The 22,910-nt window shown below is 35.9% G+C and overlaps 1 protein-coding gene across 1 annotated transcript; it reads right to left on the minus strand.

The window, feature by feature from the left end:
* Positions 1–2,975: 2,975 nt before the first annotated feature.
* Positions 2,976–15,016, minus strand: LOC140160648 (uncharacterized). The gene is made up of 4 exons (XM_072183914.1): positions 14,865–15,016; positions 12,389–12,495; positions 7,346–7,540; positions 2,976–4,514 (listed from the first exon to the last, which is right to left on the minus strand). The coding sequence occupies exons 2-4, from the start codon at positions 12,479–12,481 to the stop codon at positions 4,482–4,484; spliced, it is 321 nt and encodes a 106-aa protein (XP_072040015.1). The 5' UTR covers positions 12,482–12,495; positions 14,865–15,016; the 3' UTR covers positions 2,976–4,481.
* Between the last annotated feature and the right edge of the window lie 7,894 nt (positions 15,017–22,910).

Here is a 22,910-nt window from a genome sequence, read left to right on the forward strand (position 1 = left end):
TTGATTAGCACGTTAAAACTAGCGTCGTGCTTTCATTGATTGGAACACAAAAGTGCAACTTTTGATTTCGTTTCTTCATTAGGTTTTAGATCACCGTTTCTTTAATTCTCAACCAATTTCCACAAATATGGTCTTAAATCAGAGCTAAAGAGTACAGGCATTGACTGCTTGTTTTAATTTTGACACGTTTTTCTTTATTTAGGATATACAGGGGTGAACATAACTTTATTCTTTGGCTCACTGTATTGTGGACTAATAAGCCTGTTTATAGTGGCCGTTTGCGGAAAGATTATACTGCAATTAAACAATTGATTTGCAGTACTTATACGCTAAATGCAGATAATCTGTCTCACTATAAACATGCTCAATGTGTAGTATTTCCTGTAGATCTATTTTTATGTTATTGTCGTAACTCTCATTGTAATTTATAAAAATTTCTATGTACATACTATATCGCATCAAATTGAAAGAATAAAACTCTAAATACTGTTAAAATAAGGTTACTGCTTGTTATCTTTTGGTATTACTGTTATTGGCTCACAACAAAGTGCATCATAAAGCGTGTTTATAGTGTTTTAATTTGACATATTTTGTGCAATCTCCAATTTTTTGGAAACTGCTCGCTTTTATGCCTATAATTGTGGGGGGGGGCAATGTGCAAATTGACCAATTCAGCATCGATTCTGCGCCCCTCCTAGCCAAAGTCAAAAATTTTTTGCGCATTTCAGCACAAAATCAATTGAAAGAACATTTTAAGACCGATATTCAACTTCTAGTAACCAAAATTAGTGTATAGGCCTTATTTGTCCAAAATTTCACGCGAAATTGTTTCAAGAATGGGGGGGGTATGTATTCTTAGCCCCTAGCTACGCCAGTAAGCCACTGTCCGCATCCAAGATATTCTCGGGGTGGAGGTGGGGGCGTCAATTTTGTTTCTTGCCCCAGGCACTACCAACCCTAGTTACGCCACTGCTTGCCTTGCCTAAAAAACACTCCTTTTTACTTGTTTTGCTGGTCACATATGTGTACAGACAATTATCTGGTGCCCCGGTTGAAGGGTCTGATATGATCAGATGCGAACCCAATATCAATTTTATAGCAGCTCGACCATATTGAGCCAGTGCTGCCATAGCCTCGTCATAGCATAGCACTAAACCTAAACTCTTGTGTGTCCACAGGTAGGCATTGCCATTGTGCAATACAGACCGCAAAAGGAAGATACCAGTTGTCACCCGTGTATCTTTAATAAGCGCAAGTTACGTCATACATGTGATTGGAACCATGCAACCAATAGCATCTTTAGTTCTTTACCCTTCATTCGTTGAAATCGTTGAACATCCAACTAAAGTAAGAATGCAAATCTGAAGTTTCAGTTTGATTGTATACAAAGTGTTCTCGAACAGAACCAGCATTGTGCTTTTCTTTGTCAGACTAGAAATGCAACTTCTGATTTTGTTCCTTGCTTGGGTTTTAATTTGATCGATTTCCACAAATGAGGTCCTTAAAAAAGCAGAGGCTAGGTATTGGCTGCTGGTTTTAATTCACAGGGGTGAACATAACTGGTGTTTTTTAATTCTTTTGCCGTATGTATTTCTTGGATGAGCTTTCATGAAAAAACCCGAAAAAAATGCATGTACTCCATCACAAGAAATAAGTCCCTCTCAACATTTGCCCACTATGGTTTCCGAGAGTGTGTGGTTCCCAGTAGTTTCTCTCCCTATGGATGGTAGGCCTACACGGTCTGTAACAGACAATAACACCAAGGTTAATTTTTGTACCAATAAAACTTCATAATTATCAAACTCTTTACTAAGTGTAGTGTGAAAATGAAAGATAAACGAGCCCAAAGGAAGACAAAAAAAATTGTCCTTTTCAATAGTTGCAAAATCTAATCAAATCTACAGGCCTATATTGGGACAAGGAATGACACTGGCCACCTTGGAACTCACTGCTGAGCTCTGAACCAAGGGGAATTTAAATGTTCACTTGGGAATTTTAAACTGCACTCAACCACGTTTTTCCATTAGTAACAAGCCATGAATCAACTTGTGTGACTTGAATAGGGCAGGTTTTTGTCCGCGATTTGTGGCCATCATTTTCACACATTTAATAAACAGTCGTAATTATTTCTAAGTTATGCGGCCCAAACACGATTAATTTCAATCAATTATGGGGACCCTACATGTAGATGCAGGAGTGGATACAAAATCTACCATTGTGCATGTACATGCAAATGGCAGATATAGTATCCACTCTTGTATCTAGGGTCTTTGATATTGATCAACCAAACTTAAGTTGTGTGGGGAGCATTGGTACAAAATGAATAAATGTTGAGGGGGGGGGCCTTATTTCTTGGGATGCATTTATATTGAGCAAAAACTGCCCGAAACTCGGGAACAAAACCCTGAAAATTCTCATGCCAGGTAATGTTGGCGAGATAATTTGTGTTACAATGCATTGTAATTTACGATGTACATACTACCCCAAATCGGACTGATTAAAATAAGGTTGCTTTGTTGACTAACAATGTGCATCACAAACAGGCTTGACTTGATTACTTTATATACCAAAGGTTGCTACAGGAATTTGCAGCAGATTTGAGCAAGCCTTTTTGGTATGACTTATGGTTGTAATTTTTAGAAAACTGGTTTACAGATGGGGTCGTTTTTCTTCAAAATTCCCCCACCCCCCCAAATCTCTCGACAAAAGCAAAATTCATGTAACCTATTGAAATCCTGAATAACACCGAGACCACAATAATGACCATGAGACATTGTTAGGAGCATCAGTTCATGATTTATTAAATACAAGCATCCACATGATTTAAGCAGAGAATACAGGTCTTATCAATGTCATTTAAGATTCTTTTATGCTTATAGTTGACCAGCTAGAAACAAAAACTGTTTACACAAACACAATTGCTTTGAAACAATAGAACTGTCCACTAATAACAATTGTATGAAGCCATTGTTTAAAAAAAATTGTACAAAATGAAGTGGCATGCTCCAAGTGATATTGCATACATTTGGATCTGTGAACTGACAGAGATAATTTGAGGTAGATGCATTCTTAAAGCTCAAATGTCATAATAGCATAAACTGCATCATAGATCTTCAATACCGTAACTAAATGGGAAATGTTCTTCCTAACATCCATATAGTCACGTTTGTATCACTGAGATTGGTAGTGATATATTATTAAGCATGTTAGTGCACATTATGCCTAAGTTACCTCAAACAGAGCTTAGCTCCTGTAATTGCATTTTTTTAACATCTACTTTGCAAAGACAGACTTAGGGGCTACTTTTCGAGTAGTTCCACGATAATTAACAAAACAAAATACCAAAAAAAAAAAAAAACACTCGACAATTTTTGTATCATTATCAAACATGTACGAAACCATTCTTATTAAAAAATAAATGTGTAGGATGATAAAGCGTGCATTCTTGTCAACAAGAAAAACGTTGAATTATGTTGAAATTGATGTTCCTCTTAAATATCGCTTCATTACATACATAGCAAGATACCACACTTTTGCACCATACACTTTACACATAGGCTCATACGTCATATGAAAAAGTTTGTTTTTGAACAATGAATAAAACAAATTATTAATACTATAGCACTAGGTTTTTTTGCACTATTGGTAACCAGCAAGCACAAAACGTGTTATGCTTGTGACCGATGTTACATAAACATACGGTGTTTTTTTTAAGATTCAGCAAAAATGTGTCGAGTAATATTAACATTTTGTCAACATTACATGTTTCTGTTTTTTCATTAAAAATGCTTCAAACACTTTCATGCTCTTTACGTTTTTAAGTTATTAAAACATTTTGATTGAAACCAGAAAAACCGTTAAAACAAGTTTTGTGCTTGCTGGAAATGTTTACGTATATTGGCACTTCTACCATCAATCAAAGGAATTTTGGGTTTATAACTTTCAAAATTTACATTCAAATGTTAACGATTAGAAAGAAAAACAGTGTTAGTAATGTTCCAAAAGCTTGAAATTGACTGATGTTACATGTAGTTGTTGATTTGTCGAGTCTTTGAAACACTATCAAACAACACTGAGGGTTCAGGACAGGTGGCCCAATATTATGCAGCGAGCAGAATCTTGGGTCAGGGATCCAGTTACCTCCACACGGAATAAAGCAATTATTCCTATTGTGGTAACTGGATCGCTGACCAAGATTCAGCTTTCTGCCCATATTATAGCTGCTCTTCGTTTTGTTTAAGTGCTCAACATGCCAAACCAATGACACCTATTGCAGTTGAGCCTTCATTCCCTGTGAAACCCTCAACATATTCTACAGAAAGAAACAGTTACACACATACTTTACTTTTAAGTTTCATGATACCGTTACTGAATCGACGATTGTTTATTATATTTTCCCAAATACACTTGTATATTTTTACTGGTTATAAATGATGCGTCATCATGGAGACGTATACACATCGGCATCCACAGAATAGTTATTACAATTGTCCGCAGTCCGCAATCACACATTTCTGTAAGATAAAATAAAAATGAAAAGATATGGTCAGGACACCTGATCATGTTATGACAATTTGATTTAGTACAGTAGTGTGCAGAATGTTAGCTCTTAATTTGACATCACATTTGCTGCCAAACACTCTAAATTGGAGAAGATTGATACCAATTTCAAATGTTGCAAATCAAAACGATGCACACGTAGTCAAGCTTGCTTTTCTGCCCTGCCGATTATACCAAGTGCCGCCTGTGCCAGTACAATGCGCAGTTTATATTCAATTGTTAAAATTGGAAACACATGGATGAGTGATGGAGCACGAGGTGCCGTTGTGTAGCCTAGTAAATATTAATGGTGCACATGCCGCATTGTTTGTAATAATGTCTGGAGGTTATAAATTGAAGTGTTTTGATTTAAAATTATAATCGCCATTAAACCTCCATTGCCAAATATTCAAAAAGTGCTCATATTCAAAGAGTGCTAAACCATGAAAACCGCTCAACCTCTCTCCTAAACTATTCTAAGGGAGCTTTACCACCGCTCTCCTTGAAAGCTCCAGGGGAGTGTTTTAATGCTCCTCTGGAAAATACATAAGACAGTCCCTGAAATTACACGCAAGAATTTGCTAAGACTAAGAAATCGGGAGGGAATAAAATCTGGTACTCAAACTAAAGAAACTGCTATACAATTAGAATTTTGCATAGCACTTTTGCCACGCAAAATATAATCACTAATTATGCCCTGAACGGCACAATAGCACCAACCAACAGGCCTAGAAATCTGGCAGTGCAGGCGAATCCACTTGGATTCATGTAATATTTTGTGAGAATCCTTGATTCCCCAAAATGTATGTATCTACTTCCTGCTACCCAAACCAATGATTGAAAAAATACTGCCCTCTATCAGTCTGATTCAGTTAGTCACCAATTCCAAGATGGTGTATGAAAGATTCACATATCCATGCAACCGAGTGGCCTTTTTGTTGTTAAAATATGTATTATAATTATTGTACAATATATTAATGATTTAAATTATAGGCCTACCATAATTCGCCACTTTGGGAGTTGCGTTGCTTAAAAAAGTGAAACTGTGTAGTCAAACTCTGTGCTTCAAACTTGTACATCTTTTTTCTTTAAAAGTCGATGTTGACTAGAATCCACATTTATCCATGATTAAAGTTTTACAAGAATCTGAACTCAAATCGTCTGATTTCTGAGTCTGTACAATGCTCTCCAAATTGATAAGACTTTCCAAATATTCTAATTCTAAATGACTGATGACAAGTAAAGCAAGTATCTCAGGCTAAGCAAATTCACACCATATGATCCACATGTTACCAAATTGTTTTTTCCAAATTGTCCGAAACTTGACATTGTTTCACAAAAGTGAGGTAACAAACTCAAGCTATCAAAATTGTAAGTGGTGTTAAGGGATCTGGAATGAGCGTTTCGACAGTATTTTTTGTGGTACATGAGAGCACATCAGACATATCGAATTGCATTCTGACAGGCCTCCAGAATATTTTCTGCTGTCTGGGAACTTCATGACAAGTGCTGGAAATTTTCTGTGAAATAACTGAACTAGGCCTATGTGCGCGTAGCGGACATCGCAAGCGCGAAGTCCTAACGGCCGGGGTCCAGGGCCCTGGAAGCTCTCAGGGTTTAGATGCTCTCTCGTGCAATCTGAGCCTTATTTTGGAACAGTTTTCTATAAAATTTTACACCCTTTTTCACAAAAAACACAACTTAAAATTTCGAAGTATTATTGTCAAAACTCACAAATTTCCAACAATGTTGTCAGTTTTTTGTTGTACAAGTCATAGTACATATAGTATATGATTGATATAATCACATCTAGGGCTCATTATTGGAAGTGGCCCAATATTTTTGATATCAGTATCAGATCGGATGTCGGTAAAAAAAATTCAAAAAACAAATTTGTTTTTTAATTTTTTAACATTCTTTTTAGAAGTTTTCTGCTACTTTGAAGAACCACTGGGCCTATTCTAAAGGGCTAGGATTATTCAGTTACTTTGAAAAAAAAAATTGGAAAAAAATTACGAAAAAAATTACAGTTTGTTATCCTTAATATGCAAACCATTAACTTGTGTTTACCTCTTCATCACATATTATAAATGCATGGAAAACAAATGCATCTATAATATGTGATAGATGAAGAGGTAAACATTAGTTAATGGTCTGCATAAATTATACAGGATTTTCTGATTTTTTTTCAAATTAACTGTGAATGATCCTGAAATTTCATAAAAGTCCAGTGGTTCTCCAAAATCGCAGAAAACTTTGGGGAAAAAAAAAAATTCTTTTCTGCGACCTCAAGTACTGTCTGGGAATGCCGTTCCTGCAGTTTTTGGAGGCCTGCTTTCTGATATCAAATAATTTTCATTTTTGAAATTCACGATATAATACAAATTTTATGACAAATTATTAAAATTTGATATTTTTCACATTTTGATATATAACGGTCCTCGAAGTAAATTTTATAAATCTAATGACATATTCTTAAAGTGTATTTAGCTGGGAGGAAAAGCTGACGATCAATTGATTGTCGGCTTTTCATCCCACCTTCATACGCCTTAAGTATAAATCATCAGATTTATAAAGTTTACTTTGAGTACTATTAAATATCAAAAATATCAATTTTTAATCATTTGCCATAAAATGTGTATTACATTGCGAATTAAAAAAAAACACCAAAAATTATTTGATATCAGAAGGACATTCTTCGTATTCAGAATGCAATTCGATATGTCTGATGTGCTCTAATGTCCCACAATAAATACTGTCCAAACGTTCATACATTGTACCCCACCCCATAATTCTTCATACTTACCTGTTTAGGTTTGTCCCCTGGACCACATGGAGTGCCTTCAATCACTTTAACAACCTCGTCATATCCTGTTACAACCTTACCAAACACCACATGCTTGCCATTGAGATGGGGTGTCTTTGTAGTGGTTATAAAGAATTGTGAGCCATTGGTTCCGGGGCCTGCATTAGCCATGCTCAACAAACCAGGTTGTGTGTGCTGTGAAGAAGAAACAGAGAACAAGAAACTTGGGAGTCAATTTGATATTTGTGGTGATTTGGGCAACCAAACATAACTGAGGCACATCCTCTTTAGTTCAGACCAAAGATATATATTTAAAAAAGACAAGTTCACGGATCAGGTGTATAGTATGTACTTTGAGCTACTTTGGTCTAACATTCAATATTCATATCTAACCTACTCTGCACGACAATAAATAAGTGATATGAGTCTTAATAACACTGGCCAACAAAATTTAACTTTTTTTCTGGTGACTTGGATTTAAGAGTTGTTTTAACTAATTTGGGGTCGCTGATTTCAAATATGGCATCAGTTTTTCCCTATCAAGTTTTTTTTCTATGACAAATGGTGAAATTTCATGAATTACTATTTAGAACACATATGTTTAATAAGCAAGGACAGGATAAGTTATACTTTAGTAACTTTATGGACCCGGGCAATACACCCTCTCATATAAGCGGGGGTATAGAGTGAAAATTTGATGTGATATGCAAAAACTAATGCTATATTTGAAATCACAGACCCAAAATTACCTAAAAACAACTCTCAAACCAAAGTCACCAAAAACTGTTGGGCAGGTATCATTATAATGATACCTGCGTCTTGACTCTGGAAAACAATATTTTTTAAAAACCTCATTTTGCATTTAGTTTTTTAAGCCACCTCGGGAGCCACCTACAGGATCTCGTTTTGCATTATGTTTTTATTGCGTTGCAAAGTAGCAAAACTTTCTTTATATATGGCCCAATTTGTGCCTGGAAAAGGCTATCCCCTCTTACAACCTATCGACAGGTCTGATTTCTATAATGAGGTGTCACCGGGTTTGCAAGAGATAATAATACCAAATCTAAACACCATGAAATTTACCACATCACGACCAAGCTCACATTGGGCGCCCATTTCTTTTTAAAGGAATTTTATTAAGTCACCTACTGGGAAACAAATTTGGCTATAGACGAATCCAAATCCACGCATTCCTACACCTGACGAGCAGCCTTTAGTTGGGTAGCCGTCGGCTACAATGCACCCAAAATGTGAAATGATTCGGCCTTGGTGGATATTTTAAACTGCATTCCATCACCCGTTTTACACCTTCCGCGAAAACACAGGTAGACAAAAGAATGATTAAAGTTTACAACACAATAGGCCCTCTAGTTCCCTTCCGCAAAACACACAGCTTCTACATGGTCTATTCGCTGTTGAAGTGACATAATAATCGGATTAAGTACACCATATCAAACGCTACAAATGGATGTACTTGCGAACAAAAGGACTATGCATGAATAGATGCGACGGGATTACCTGCGGAATTATCTCTATTGTATATATTATTCTATTAACCCTCCTCGTCCTTGCATCTTCTCAGGTGTTAGGTGGCTTTTATTTGCACAATGGGGCGCTCAAAACACCAGGTTGGTGCAAGCGGCTACCCAAAGATGGCCGACCAAATCCTGACCATGACTTGGCTCGTTGGATTAGTCTATAACTACGAAGAAAATTGTATCTTATCACAAGTAAACAAAATAATTACACAGCTTGCTTTTGCTAGCTTTTGTCAGGGTCAGGGATGAATGTATGAACACCAATATTATACAGGTTTATAAGCTTTTATAGGCCTACACATGGGTTATTACAAGAGTCAATAAACATTAGCTAACATTCAATTAACTATATAGAGTATAGATAATGGACTTAGTTTTGTGCAATGTAATTTTCTGAAGTAAATCGCTTGCTGCACAGTTATCTATACAGAATGATATGTTTACTTTGTAATCAGGTCTGGCCATGACCCTGCTAGTTTTGATTAACCAATCAGTGTGCATTGTCAGCATGTGATGGCTATAAGCCAATTGCAAACATGTTTCTAAAAAAGGCTAAAAAATTCCTACTCCTGGACAGACTCTTTTCCGGGTTAGGGCTAATTAGTAAGTTGTCATGTGTGGCAAGATTAGATAAAGGCATACAAACTAGGGTATGAGTAGTGATGTGGTCGGCACCGTTTTTTATTGTCGACATGTCGATATAATTCGTATACCGACGTCGACAGTGTGTCGACATAAAAAATTCTAAAAAAAAAAAAAAAAAATTTTTTTAAATTTTCAAAAAATATTTTGGCCAGAAAATCAAGTTATATGCCCAAACTGACTTGTTATTCAAGGTTGGAAACCAGAGAAATACTGCTACTCAAAAAAAAAAAAAATGCCAATTTTTTTTTACAAAGTTGGAAAAACCTAACCTTGAATAACAAGTCAGTTTGGGCCTATAACTTGCTTTTCTGGCCAAAAATATTTTTTGAAAACTAAAAAAAAAAAAAAAAAATTTTTTTTGTCGACATGATTTTTGATGTCGACATACGTGGCGACGTCGACATTATGTCGCCATAAGGCATGTCGACCACATCACTAGGTATGAGATATTTAGAGAATAAATGATAGGATTTTGTCTTTTGCCTATCCAATATCGTGTCATAATGGATGGGCTGGCCAATATTTTTATCGTAGTGGATACGGTAGCATGATAGGATTTTGTCTTTTGCCTATCAATATCGTGTCATAATGGATGGGCTGGCCAATATTTTGAGTAGTGGATGCGGCGCAGCGGTATCCACTACGATAAAAATATTGGCCAGCCCATCCATTATGACACGATATTGATAGGCAAAAGACAAAATCCTATCTTTTATTCTCATTCTTATTCAGTTTTAATGTAATTTTTGCGAGAAAAACTGCCCTTTTTCAGAAAAAAATAAAGTTACTTTTGTGAGGACATCCCCGTTGTTTTAAATGAACGAAACCATTACAAACATCTAAGCCGCCGAATCGCGTTCTTAGTTCTCGCCGTGTATTACTGCGAACGCATTATCGCTACGATCATTGAGGAGCAACAAGCGTGCCGCCGTTGCGTGGCGGCAGCCCCTGACAAATATCACTATCAACTATTGTGAGATATTATACACCAGAAAACCAATCAAATTACGTGAATTCTTTACAAGACGCACCCATTGAATAAGAATAGGAATTATTTCCTAGACTCTTAACCACAGGGCTGGTGGGCTAAAATACATATTCATGACACAGGATATGTAAGGGATAAACTGTGCATATGAGATGTGGGGGAAAGTGTCATCATTTCACTGCCGTGAAAAAATTACACACAAGCTACGGTATGTTAAATCCACCTGCAAATTAATAATTAACGAGCTAATGTGCTTAAAGTGGAAGCCCCACTTTTGGTTCAAGTTCCTTAGGGAATTAGTCAAGGTTGAAATTTATCCATGTAAAATCTGTTCTGTCTGTCATCAAAGTAACAGGTGTAAGTCAGTTCTTCTGTGGAGAACTGGCCAAGCGGGGCTTCCTGTTAATAAGGTTGTTGGACAACAAGGTTGTAGCCATGCCATTTGGTGCCGGTCGGCAGCAGCTGGCACTCAACATGACCGACCAGCACTCAACTCAAAATAACAACTCGCCGACCGGCACAAAAATTCTGTAATAATTTTAAATATCAGGTGAAATATATACCAGATTTCATCAAATCTGACTCGTGTTTGTTCATTTAAATCATTACTCAAGACATAAATTTCCTTTAATTTGATCATTCCAATAGTGCATTAAGGGGGTAAGTACCCCTGGCCAATTTTATGCCTATTTTTGCATTTTCTCAAAAATTGGTGACATTGGCGCATTGGTGACAAGTAAGATATGGTCACATGTCATAAGGTGGTCCAATTTCCAGAACAGAGTGAAATTGGTCAAAAAAGTTATTTTTTGATGTTTTATGTATTACCATTCTCTAATTAATTACACCATTTTTGGGTTGAAAATCCTTTTGTTTTTCTTTTAAAATGTCTATATTTAATGACCAATTAATACAGGCGTCAATGTAAATATAAAATTTTTAATTTTAAATGCGTTTTTCTCAAATTGGACCTTCTGCACATAAAATGATGTCAAATGTTAATGCTACATTGGATCACTCTAGTATTTTGCAGATATAATCTTATAATCCCAATACTTAAATCTAGAACAAAAAACAAATGACTATCTCTTATTACTTATTGCATATTAATTACTTCTAATTTTAACGCAAATTTCAAAAATTGGGAATTACTGTCACTATATGCCTGGCCAATTGACTAGACTATGGAATGTAGGTGTTTTAAATGATCCAAAGGGTTACAAATTTAGGGTCAAAGGTCATCTAAGGTCATTTCTGGCACTCGATAAAATGCCTAAAATTGAGCCAAATTGGCTATATCTCAGCCTATGGAAGACGGATGGGGCCCGTTATTACTACAGTGATGCAACATAAGTGGCCGGGGATGTCTATGATAGTCTTGACCCCATAGGTCAAAGTTCAAGGTCAAAACCTACAAACAAGCGCAGATTGAGCTGAAATTCACCAGAAGTAATCCTTGTGACATCCTTAACACAAAGCAAACAGTTGACCCCATCGGTCACATTATTGAGGTCAAAGGTTAAATCACCGACATGCTTGGATTGGGCTCAAACTCGATAGTAAAACCATTGTGACACTCTAAACACAAGAAAAATGCATTTAATGACATTTGTGACCCAGGGGTCAAGCTATAGGGGTTAAAGGTCAAATTTTAAAATTGGTCCAATCGAGCTCAAATTCAACAGGAACGATTCTCACGACATTCTAAACACATTTAAAAATATTTATGACCCCCGAAGGTCAAAGTTTAGGGGTCAAAGATCTAATTGCGGCTTGTACTCAGATTCTGTTGACTCTAGTTTGTATTTTTTTCTGTGGGGCGGTTCGTGCTCTCATAATACAAGGACCTACTTTTCACACCTAAAATCTCACCTTCTCCTGGAAGTTTTCATCAGCAAATTTCTCCCCATAGATACTCTCACCACCAGTGCCATTGTGCCTTGTGAAGTCTCCTCCTTGGATCATGAATGATGGGATAACTGAGAGGGAAAAACAAGGGAAATTATGTGTGCACACTTTACCAATCCACCCTTAAATCCAAATCTGCTGATCACTATACAGATCTATCCCGATCAGTAGTATACCAAAAAGAACACTTCCTACAGTACTCCTTGATAAATTAATTAGGGCATCCTATTATAATATGTTGGCATTTTTATTAAGGAATAACAAAAAAATGTGATGGGTAAATACCACTAAATTCGCCTGTTAAGCATAAAAATTGTGGAAAATCAGTAGGGTCAGTCCATCTCAAATCAACTAGTTTTCACAAAAGGTTGGCTGGTCACCCTCTCAGATTTTGTTTAAAATCACTTATATCATAGCTAAGGCCCGGCAAAAAACGCAATCTCGCTTTTCACACTGTGATTCTCGCTATTAACCAATTATCTCGCTTTTTTAGAAAGTTTCCAAGCAGTGCACGTACTATCAAAATGTTGCTTTATGCCATGAAAGTTCGCCAAATTCCATTAAAATGCAGTTCCAACTTCGCCAAAGTGCAGAATTCAACAGCATTGCAAGCACAAGGTCGAGTGAAAAAGCCATCCTTTACTCAATAAAAATAGGTCGTTTCTCGGAAGCGACAAGGCTTAGAGTCCTACTGTTTGAAATGTGTTCATTTGGCACATCGGGCTATGATATAAGTGATTTTAAACAAAATCTGAGAGAGTGACCAGCAGCCAATCCATTAGGTGATTTGAGATGGAATACAATATTAACAATTTTAGTGTTGAAAATCGTGTTTTACTAGAAAATGCAAAAATTTGAGCTTTGTTTATGATTATGGGCGCATGAACACACAAAGTCAAAACGCGGTTAGCAGTAGGATATCGCCAATTTTTCAAAAGTATATCTAGAGTCATTTTCAGATATGTTATGCAGAATTTTGTTTTGAAAGATGATATCAAATATAATTATATATTTCAAAGTTGGAGGTAACTTGACTTATGGCCTAAAATGTGACCCCTATATAGCACTTTGACTCTTATGTAAAGCTATTTTGTGGTCTGTACTCTGAAGAAACTCATACAGGGTGTCCCCGAGAGAACTGTACCGCATTAACCAAACATAACTAAATAACCGACGTGGCTGAGGAATATATCAGCTATCACATACTTTTTGAATTTTGACAACTGACCGCACCGTTTTTGCAATACAGGAATTTTACGAAACTACTTCAATTCAATCCGTTCCACGGAGTCAAATATCTATCAATGACAATTATAGACTTCTCATGAGATGATGATGCAGTTATTAAGGGGGTACTACACCCCTGCCCAATTTTGAGCCTATTTTTGCATTTTTCTCAAAAATTAGAGCGCGTTGGTGACAAGTAAGATATGTATATTATAGGGGCAAGGACTACAACTACTGCACTGGAAATTTTATATGATCAACACAGACAACAGTTGTGGAGTAACTGGAGTTACAGTCAAAAATGAGGGAAAACCAATATTTGATCAATAACTACTTGCCTTGAGTTGCTGAATTTTCAGTGCAGTCCTTGCCCCTATAATATACAATCTTACTTTTCACCAATCTTATAATTTTGAGAAAAATGCAAAAATAGGCACAAATTGACCAGGGGTGTAGTAAGTACCCCTAATCCCCTAACACTCTAAATACAAATCATCGATTAATATTTGAATTTAGTTTTGTTTAGTTGTGGCATTAAAACAGCCAAACAATTGAATACCTGAGTGGAAGAAGGGCCCAACTCCATCAAAACTGTTTTTGAGATATTAAGAAAAAACTTAATATTTGGAAAAGTTTTATAGACAGAACGTTTTCATCTTAAGGGGACCTTTAATACATGAACATACAATAATACATACATTCGAAATTATATTTGATGTTTCCATGTCAGCGGTACAGGTCTTAATACGAGTTGGAGTTGGGCCCTTCTTCCACTAATATACTGCAAGTGCCAGTTCTGTGTTATAAATAGCTACAGAAATTACGTAATCACCATTAATTGCACAAGTACAACTCATGTAATATGTTAGCAAGAAAATTTATTGTAGTGAAAAGCAGATTTCATGGATGAACAAAATTCCTCTTTAACCCTATATTTGTGGAAGAAGGGCCCAACTCCATGGAGTTGGGCCTTTCTTCCATGAAAACTCATGATTAAGTGTACGTGAAAGACTATTTAGAGAGTGGATTTTGGCTCATCTTTCACACACAAGGAAGATCAGTCTGCTGGCAATAAAATGCTGGGTCTAACTCATTTTTGTAAAAATTGGGAGTTGGGCCCTTCTTCCACTCAGGTATTCAATTGTTTCCGATGATACAGTTCTTTCAGGGACACCCTGCACATTATGACTTTAAAAAAGTACATTTTACCTACCTCTGTGAAAACCGGAACCCTTGTAGTGGAGTTTCCCTGCTTTTCCTTGACCCTTCTCCCCAGTGCACAGGGCTCGGAAGTTTTCTGCTGTTTTAGGGACAATGTCACTATACAGTTCAAATACAATCCGCCAGCTTCAAAAGAAAATTAAAGAAATGGAAAGCGTCAATTGGATCAGCATGTAATTGCACAATGTTGGTTGCGATAGGGCCCGTATAAGCCCAATCGCCATTTTAACTTCTGGTTTTTGAGAGCAGTTTTGGGACACTTTGACCTCTGAGTCGAGGTGTCAAAATGCGCAGAAATAAAGTCTGCTTCCAAAGCATTTTACCGATTTGCAACACAATAGCCTGTTTTTTAATATTGGCCATTATTTAAGGGGGGTTAGTTACTTAATTGAGATGTTTAGTTTATTGATGTCTTTACCGGCTAATTGTGCATGTTACAAATTATTCCTGTATTGATCTTTATGGGAATTGGATATTTAAATGCGATTTTATAGCAAAAATATTAAACAAGAGAACCAATGGTGCTGTAGCTCATTTGTTATGGGTTATGGTCAGGAATTGAAATTCATTGTGTTGGTGGTTGTGTGCAGGTTTTATTTGTTATGTTGTTTGTGCAGTTGTTAATTTTTATTAGTTTGTTGACAGGACTGTGATGAAGAGTGTAGTTACGTTAAGTTTATTATTCGTTGCACATAAAAATATCAAAAGGGCAACCCCGGACAGGCACGCAAGCCCACTTGATGGGGTCCGTTATACACACACCAAATAAAAGAACTAAAATTACACAGTACATAATTATAGACACATTTAAAACAAGAGCACCAATGGTGCTGTAGCACATTTGTTATGGGTTATGGTCAGGAATTGAAATTCATTGTGTTGGTGGTTGTGTGCAGGTTTTATTTGTTATGTTGTTGGTAAGTGCAGTTGTTAATTTTGATTAGTTTGTTGGCAGGGCTGTGATAAAGAGTGTAGTTTAGTTTATTACCTTTTGGGTCCCTTTTACACACACCAAATAAAAGAACTAAAATTACACAGTACATAATTATTATACATTTAAAAAACACTATAAAATACATTAGAAATACAACAGGGGTGGAATTTCGTGAAGTGCCACAGGAGTCCAAGTGGATTCTCGCAAGAGAGTTTTGCGAGAGTCCATGGATTCCCGTAAATGGATTCTCGTTGTGCAATCTTGCGGGAGTCCAAAAGGTATTATATGTAGGCCTACGCAGGCTTCCCGTTAGTGTGCGTCATTGCGTCCAGACGCGTATTTTACAAATTTGGACGCAAGTTCACATGGCTAATCAAGTATTTTGCGTCCATGTGGACGCAGACAAAACTTCGAAATTTAATCATTAATTGATGATAAAAATAAGAAATTGTTTTATTTTTACGATAATAAAAGCCCCAAAATTTTGACCAACCTGCTAAGAATTGAAGTAAATTCTGCAATATTTGTAAATGCAACGTCAGGAAATCGTGCACTTTTTGCATGCTTTCCGTCGCGATCGCTGTTTGATGGGGAAAGTCCCAATTGATGCAATTGTTTGTTTACAAAGCATGCTGAACTTACGACGTGCAGTTAATGTTTATTTAGTTATTTATCACAACCTGACAATATTCATTTTTTAATATTTTAGGTTTATTTTTTCATAAATAATCTACGTTTCCTTTATTAGTATTATTGTTACGATGAATAAAAGCAATTTTAAAGACAAAATCCAAATGATAACCTTTTTTGTATTATTTGTGGCAGCGCGTGTTTTAGCTTTTATAGCATCATCAACAACACGTGGATCAAGTAAAAGTAAAACCGAAGTAAAAGTACGAAAATTTGCTAAAGATTGACAGACTTTGCGCATGTTTTTGCAGCTGTTTCTGACCATGTTTCGGACAAAAACTGATGCAGAAATGAGAAAAATTATCATTGCGACTGGAGGTGGAATATCACGGCGAAAATTTTATTTTAACAATCAACATTTGATGAGGTAGACCCGCCGGAATGCGTGTGTTAGCAACGAGGGGTTGCCGTTGCGTTTCCGGTATGATTGATCGTGAATTTCAGATGGACGCACAAAAATCTGTCTGGACGCAAGTTTTTTCAATCTTGTCAGCAAACTTGCGTCACACATGACGCACATTTTAAAACCATTAACGGGAACCCTGGGCCTACGTAAAATGCATTCAAACAAACAAAAGTTAAGTTTTTAATATATGTGTCATCATACTCTCACTTCCATATATATGTCATTGCATCTTTGGCGACTTTTCCTTTATATTTTGCAGGCTTTGAGTTTTAAGGAATGTTGAACTTAAACGTAAGTTCGCTGAGCCGATCATTTCCAGCGAGAGTCCACATGGACTCTCGCAATAGGACTTTTACGGGAGTCTCTGCGAGAGTCGACTCTCAGACTCCCGCGAAATTCCACCCCTGATACAATATTATACTAAAATTGAGTTGCCAAATTACTTCAAGACATCGCAGAATTCAAATAAGCACCAATGAAATTGCACAAAGTAGGTATACTGACAAGTTAATTTGAGATGTAGTGGTTAGTGGTGTACCTCTCTTATTGATTGTAGATAAATTAGTGTATTTGGTGCTATTGACAGGTTTTTGGCTGGTTGCATTGGGCAGGCAATGTAGATTTGGTATAATTGGATTGTTTCATGTTTGCTGGTTTGCAGTTTATAGTTGAAGGTATTTTATAGGGTTGAGTTGTGTGGAGTTGGTTGCTGGGAATGTTAGGACTTTTGTTGTGTGAGTGCGTATTTTTGAAGTTGTGGAGTTAACTGTACCATCTATAACAATATAGGCCTATAGTAACCAATATACAGTAACCTGTATACAACTGCGCCATACAAATAATATAATATATTGCACAATAATCTGGGAAAATGTAGTTTTGCCAGAGGTAAGGTTCAATAAAAATTGTAGCATATTTGTTCATTTTTATGTCACATTATGTTAAAAATATGCATAAACTAGGTATGTGGGAAGTGAACCTGTGTACTAAATATGTGCCGCTAAATATGGGTGGTTTTATTCTTGGGTTTGCTGTGAGCAGTTACATCAATTTTTTTTATTGAAACATGTAGAATTTGCTCTTTCCAATGATATTTTCATTTACAGTGTATTATAGATCTGTAGTTACAGCCCTTTATACATGAGTTTAGTTTTTTTAATCATATTGTAAATGATTGGAATAAACTGATTGGAATTAGGGTATTAATTTGCTCCACAGATACTGTGTTTGCTCAGTCATTTTATTGATACTGAGAAATTTACAACAACTTAAGGTGGTTTTAAATGCAAATTAAAGATCTATGGATCGTTTTCATCTTTGGCACAGAAGATAATACAATCAGATTGTAAATGATTGGAATTATTAAGGGGTACTACACCCTCGATAAATTTTGTCTATTTTTGCATTTTTCTCAAAAACTAATAACACAGTGGTAACAAAAGTTACGTATATTATAGGGGCAAGGAATCCAGTTACTACACTGGAATTTCAGTGACCCAAGACAAGTGGTTTGTTATTTATGATAAGAAAAGAGGTACCGCTAGAATGTACCTCATTTTCTTTCATATAAACTGAACCGCTTGTCTTTAGTCACTGAAATTTCAGTGTAGTAATCGGATTCCTTGCCCCAATAATATACATAACTTTTGTTATCAGTGTGTTATTATTTTTGAGAAAAATGCAAAAATAGTCACGAATTACCACAGGGGTGTAGTACCCCTTAAACTGATTGGAATTAAGCGTATTAATTTGCTCCACAGAACAGATAATTCCATTATCTATGTTTGCTCAGTAATTTTATTGATACTGAGAAATTTACAACTTAAGGTGGTTTAAAATGCAAATTAAAGATCTATGGATCGTTTTCATCTTTGGCACAGAAGAAGATAATTATTTTAAAAAAATTTTCGGCAGTGTTTTCAGCACCCTACCTCCTCTGATTATTGCTCTCCAGGGACCGAGAAATTTGTCTCCAAAACATATTTTTGGGGGATGAAAAGCAAATAAATTCAATCAAATGTATATACTAATAACTTCTTTTGTATATTTATTGTTATTTTGGGCACATATTTGATTCAAAATGGATTTTATTTCCACAAATAAGGCAGAAAATTCCTAAAATTGGGCCGTTGCGGACATAAAAAGGGCGTGGCATGTAGAGGTGTGGTGCGCACACGGAGTGTTGATACTTTGCGGTAAAGATCTCAGATGACTTAGAGGTAAAATGTGCTGGCTTTTGACATGTTTTGAATCAAATTTTGCTGTTATTTAACTTAAGTGAGAAATATATTCACAAATTGAGTGGATACCACTTTTAGTGCTTAAAAATCCCTTATAATGGCCGCACTTTTCAGTACAAAGCTGTAAAGTATAGGGCAATTTTACACCTTTTCACGACGCTAAATTTGTTCTAATTTCTTTATTTCTTACCTAGAGAGCTGGTTGACCACTCATCTTAAAGGAAATTTTATGATCTTTCCAGCATTTATGTCATGATTAAACAAAGTTCAATTTTTTGTGAACATCCCTATCATAGACCTTAAGCATCATTTTCCGAGGCGCGGAAGTACACCAAATTGGTGTCGGGCAAGGCTCCCGCTAGCCTTCAAAAACCTGGTCGGGAAATGTGCGTCCCACAAAATTTTTGTGCGTCCCGTACATGTATGTTTTAAATGTGTTGGCAACAGGGAATACAATTTTACAAAGCCCCCGATTCCTGGTATTGCATCGCATTACATCGCAGTTTGATGCAAATATTTGACTATTTCCTTTCAGATTCCTGATGAGATTTTAAAGATTTGTGTAAATATTATTGTCAATAACAAATTACGTGAATGCAAACTTGCTGACAATGTACGATAGTTTAGAAAGTTGTATTTTCAAAAGCTTATCACGTCTCACTGCCGTAAGAATTTTTCATTCATTGACTGGTGACCTCGACCCGGAAGTGTTGCAAAATGGGAGTGGTTAAATGTGAAAGGTCAATAACTCGTTTACTGATTGGTCCATTGGTTATGAATATTAATTAAGCTTTAGGAGAATTAGGAGTGATCAGTCAACATAATTTTCACGACTTTTTATGATGAAGTTGGTAAGCTTATAATCACTAATTTTTGGGCTGAATCAACTTGCGTCCGACTGGACGCAACGGGTTAATGAAATTTGTTGAACATTGCATCCAGCAATGCAAAAATGCGTCTGGACGCAAGAATTCGCGTCCAGCGGGAGCCTTGGTGTCGGGTGACCTTTGACATTATTTTGTGGCGAGTGACATGGACCATGGTCTTTCAATTCACGCCGAATGTCCTTGACAGGCTTGACTTTGCTTTAGTGGTCATGAAAGAATTCAAAAGATAACCTCTGCCCCAATAAATTTTTTTTTTTTTTCTTTCTTTTTTTCAATTTCGGGTACCCGGTTTACCCGCCCGAAAAATGCGCCGGGTACCCGGGTACAAAATTACCCGAAAATGCCAGGCCTAGATAAGTGACTGACTATCATTGAGGACCGAGTTCCGCAGTTTAGCCTCATCCCTTGTTTTTAACCATGTCCATACCATGAAACAGGAAACTGAGCATCAATTGTGAAGGGCCTTAGCAGGTCAATTATGAAATCTGATGAAATAATGAAAAATGAAAAAGTCACCTCACCAACCAACCTGAACTAGATGCGAACTCAGTCCTCAATGATAGTCAGTCATTTATCTTTTGGTGGTTATATGACTATCATTTGAGGACTGAGGTGTTATAATATATTTTCCGAGGAGCAATTTCAGACAATAGCTGGGGATTAGTGGGGCAGAGGTTATCTATTGAATCCTTTCATGACATGACCACTGAAGCATAGTCAAGTCTGCCAAGGTCTAAAGGACACTCGGCACAAATTGAAAGACCGCACGACACACGACACCAATTTGGTGTTTGTTATGACACCAATTTGGTGTTTGTTATGCTCCTCGAAATTAGTACCTTACGGTCTATGTCTGAACCTGAACCTGGAAAAAAAAGTGACGATAAATTCGGAATTGACTCAAGTTTCATGGGCCTTTAAACTAGGCTTTAATATGCATGTTATGTATGTGTGCACAAAACACATGTCAAGCATGTGTGCGACTGTGCGGGTGCTAGTTCACCACGTAAACTTATGGCTCAAAATTCGGACCGCTCGCCAATAAGTTTACTGCTTTCTGGTCGCATGTCATAAGTTGGGTACAATTTCCATTACATGGTAAAAAAAAGCCAAAAATGTATTCTTTGATATGTTGTATATATTGACAATCTCTAATAATTAACACCATTTTTAACCTTAACACCTGCTTATTTTTTGAGATAATGCTTAATTACTAATTAATTAATACACAGGCGTCTATGTAAATCTCAATTTTCAAATGCGTTTTTCTCAAATCGGACCTCAATTACAAAAATGACTGTAAAATTTTTATTTTATGCAAGAATGTCATCAGATTTGGAGGATATGTTCTCAAAACATTAATGCTTCAAATGAACTACCGGTATTTAAAATAATTGTATGTTAATTACATTGTAAAGGTCAATGACCTTTTATGAGTAATTAGCGAGATGGTTATTCTATTATTGAGGAAATGAATATCAAGAAGAGAATTGTACATTAGCATATTGCTAAAAATACTGAAATTCAACTAGGATTTCATTAAAAATGAAAAAATGGAACATATAACCCTTTAAGGTGGTACTACACACCTTGATAAATTTGTGACTATTTTTGCATTTTTCTCAAAAAAAGTAATATCACACTGGTAACAAAGGTCATGTATATTGTGGGGGTAAGGAGTCCAGTTGCTGCGCAGGAATTTTCGGTCACTCGATCCAGGCGGTGCATTATTTATGATCAGAAAAGAGGTACCGCTAGAATGTACCTCAATTCTTAACATATATAATGAACCCCTTGTCTTGAGTCATTGAAGTTTCAGAGAAGTAATTGGATTCCTTGCCCCTATAATATGGCTCAAAATATGCTAAGGTGTCATATTATAGCCATATATTTTGACATCTTTTTTTTAAAATAATAATTATAGAAATGGAATATTTGCTAGTTTAGTGGCAAGTTTAGGTAGTAAAGACATAGCATACACAATTTAAGTAAAATCCTTTCACTCTAAATAATAAAAAAAATAAAAAATAGCTGTAAAAATGCCTATTTTTACACTTTTATTTGTAACATGCCAAGAGACGCCTTTTTTCAACAGCTTTTAATTTTTTTATGGATCCTTATAGAAATTCATGTGACCTGTTTCCCAAAATGGTGCAGTAAACCAATCAAAAAAACAGAAAGAGGCATTATGAATTATAAGTTAACAGATCAAAAAAAGGATTTAAAAGTTTGCCTTGCGTATGTTACTATTGTCTGTCAAACTTTTGATTGATTTTGAAGTCCCTCAGTTTTTTATAAACAAAGACTTGAAGCATAAACTAAAGGGTAAATCTATTGTAAATAACTTAATTTCTCCATATTATAATCAATTTGTAAGTGGCTGCCATCTTTTTTGAACATATAACAATTTTAAAATTTTTCTTGAAATGTCTGTCAAATAGTAACATACGCAAGACGGTGCTGTAATTCCTGCTAAACTAGGGTGATACAGATAATTATGCTACATGACATAGCATTTAGCTCCACCTAGCTTTGTGGCACTATCACTTTGTGAGGAGAAGCTTTTTTGATGACACAATCCATTGTTAAGTGTTGTCTGTCAAACATTTGTATGCATAAGTAACATACGCAAGATTTGTATGTGTCTGTCAAAAGTAACATACGCAATATGTTTAAAAAAATTAAAAATCACTTGATGTTCACATTATGATGATAGTTTAGAGTTTATAAAAGTGTTTTAAAACATGTGATTTATAAACTGCATGTGATCTTTATTCAATTTCCCATCTTAAACTACTGTTTTTGCCAAATTATTATTCTGTATGTTACATTTGACAGACATCTTGCGTATGTTATGGCTTGACAGACACACATATTTTAT

The sequence above is a fragment of the Amphiura filiformis genome, chromosome 9, assembly GCF_039555335.1.
Source record: "Amphiura filiformis chromosome 9, Afil_fr2py, whole genome shotgun sequence".
NCBI classification, from domain to species: domain Eukaryota; kingdom Metazoa; phylum Echinodermata; class Ophiuroidea; order Amphilepidida; family Amphiuridae; genus Amphiura; species Amphiura filiformis.

Excerpts from the sequence above, each read along its gene's own strand:
- LOC140160648 (XM_072183914.1), bottom strand. The coding sequence starts at position 12,481 with ATGATCCAAGGAGGAGACTTCACAAGGCACAATGGCACTGGTGGTGAG. Across the intron at positions 7,541-12,388 it reads ATGAAAACTTCCAGGAGAAG|CACACACAACCTGGTTTGTT; the intron begins GTGAGATTTTAG and ends TCTTCTTCACAG. Across the intron at positions 4,515-7,345 it reads CAGGGGACAAACCTAAACAG|AAATGTGTGATTGCGGACTG; the intron begins GTAAGTATGAAG and ends TTTATCTTACAG.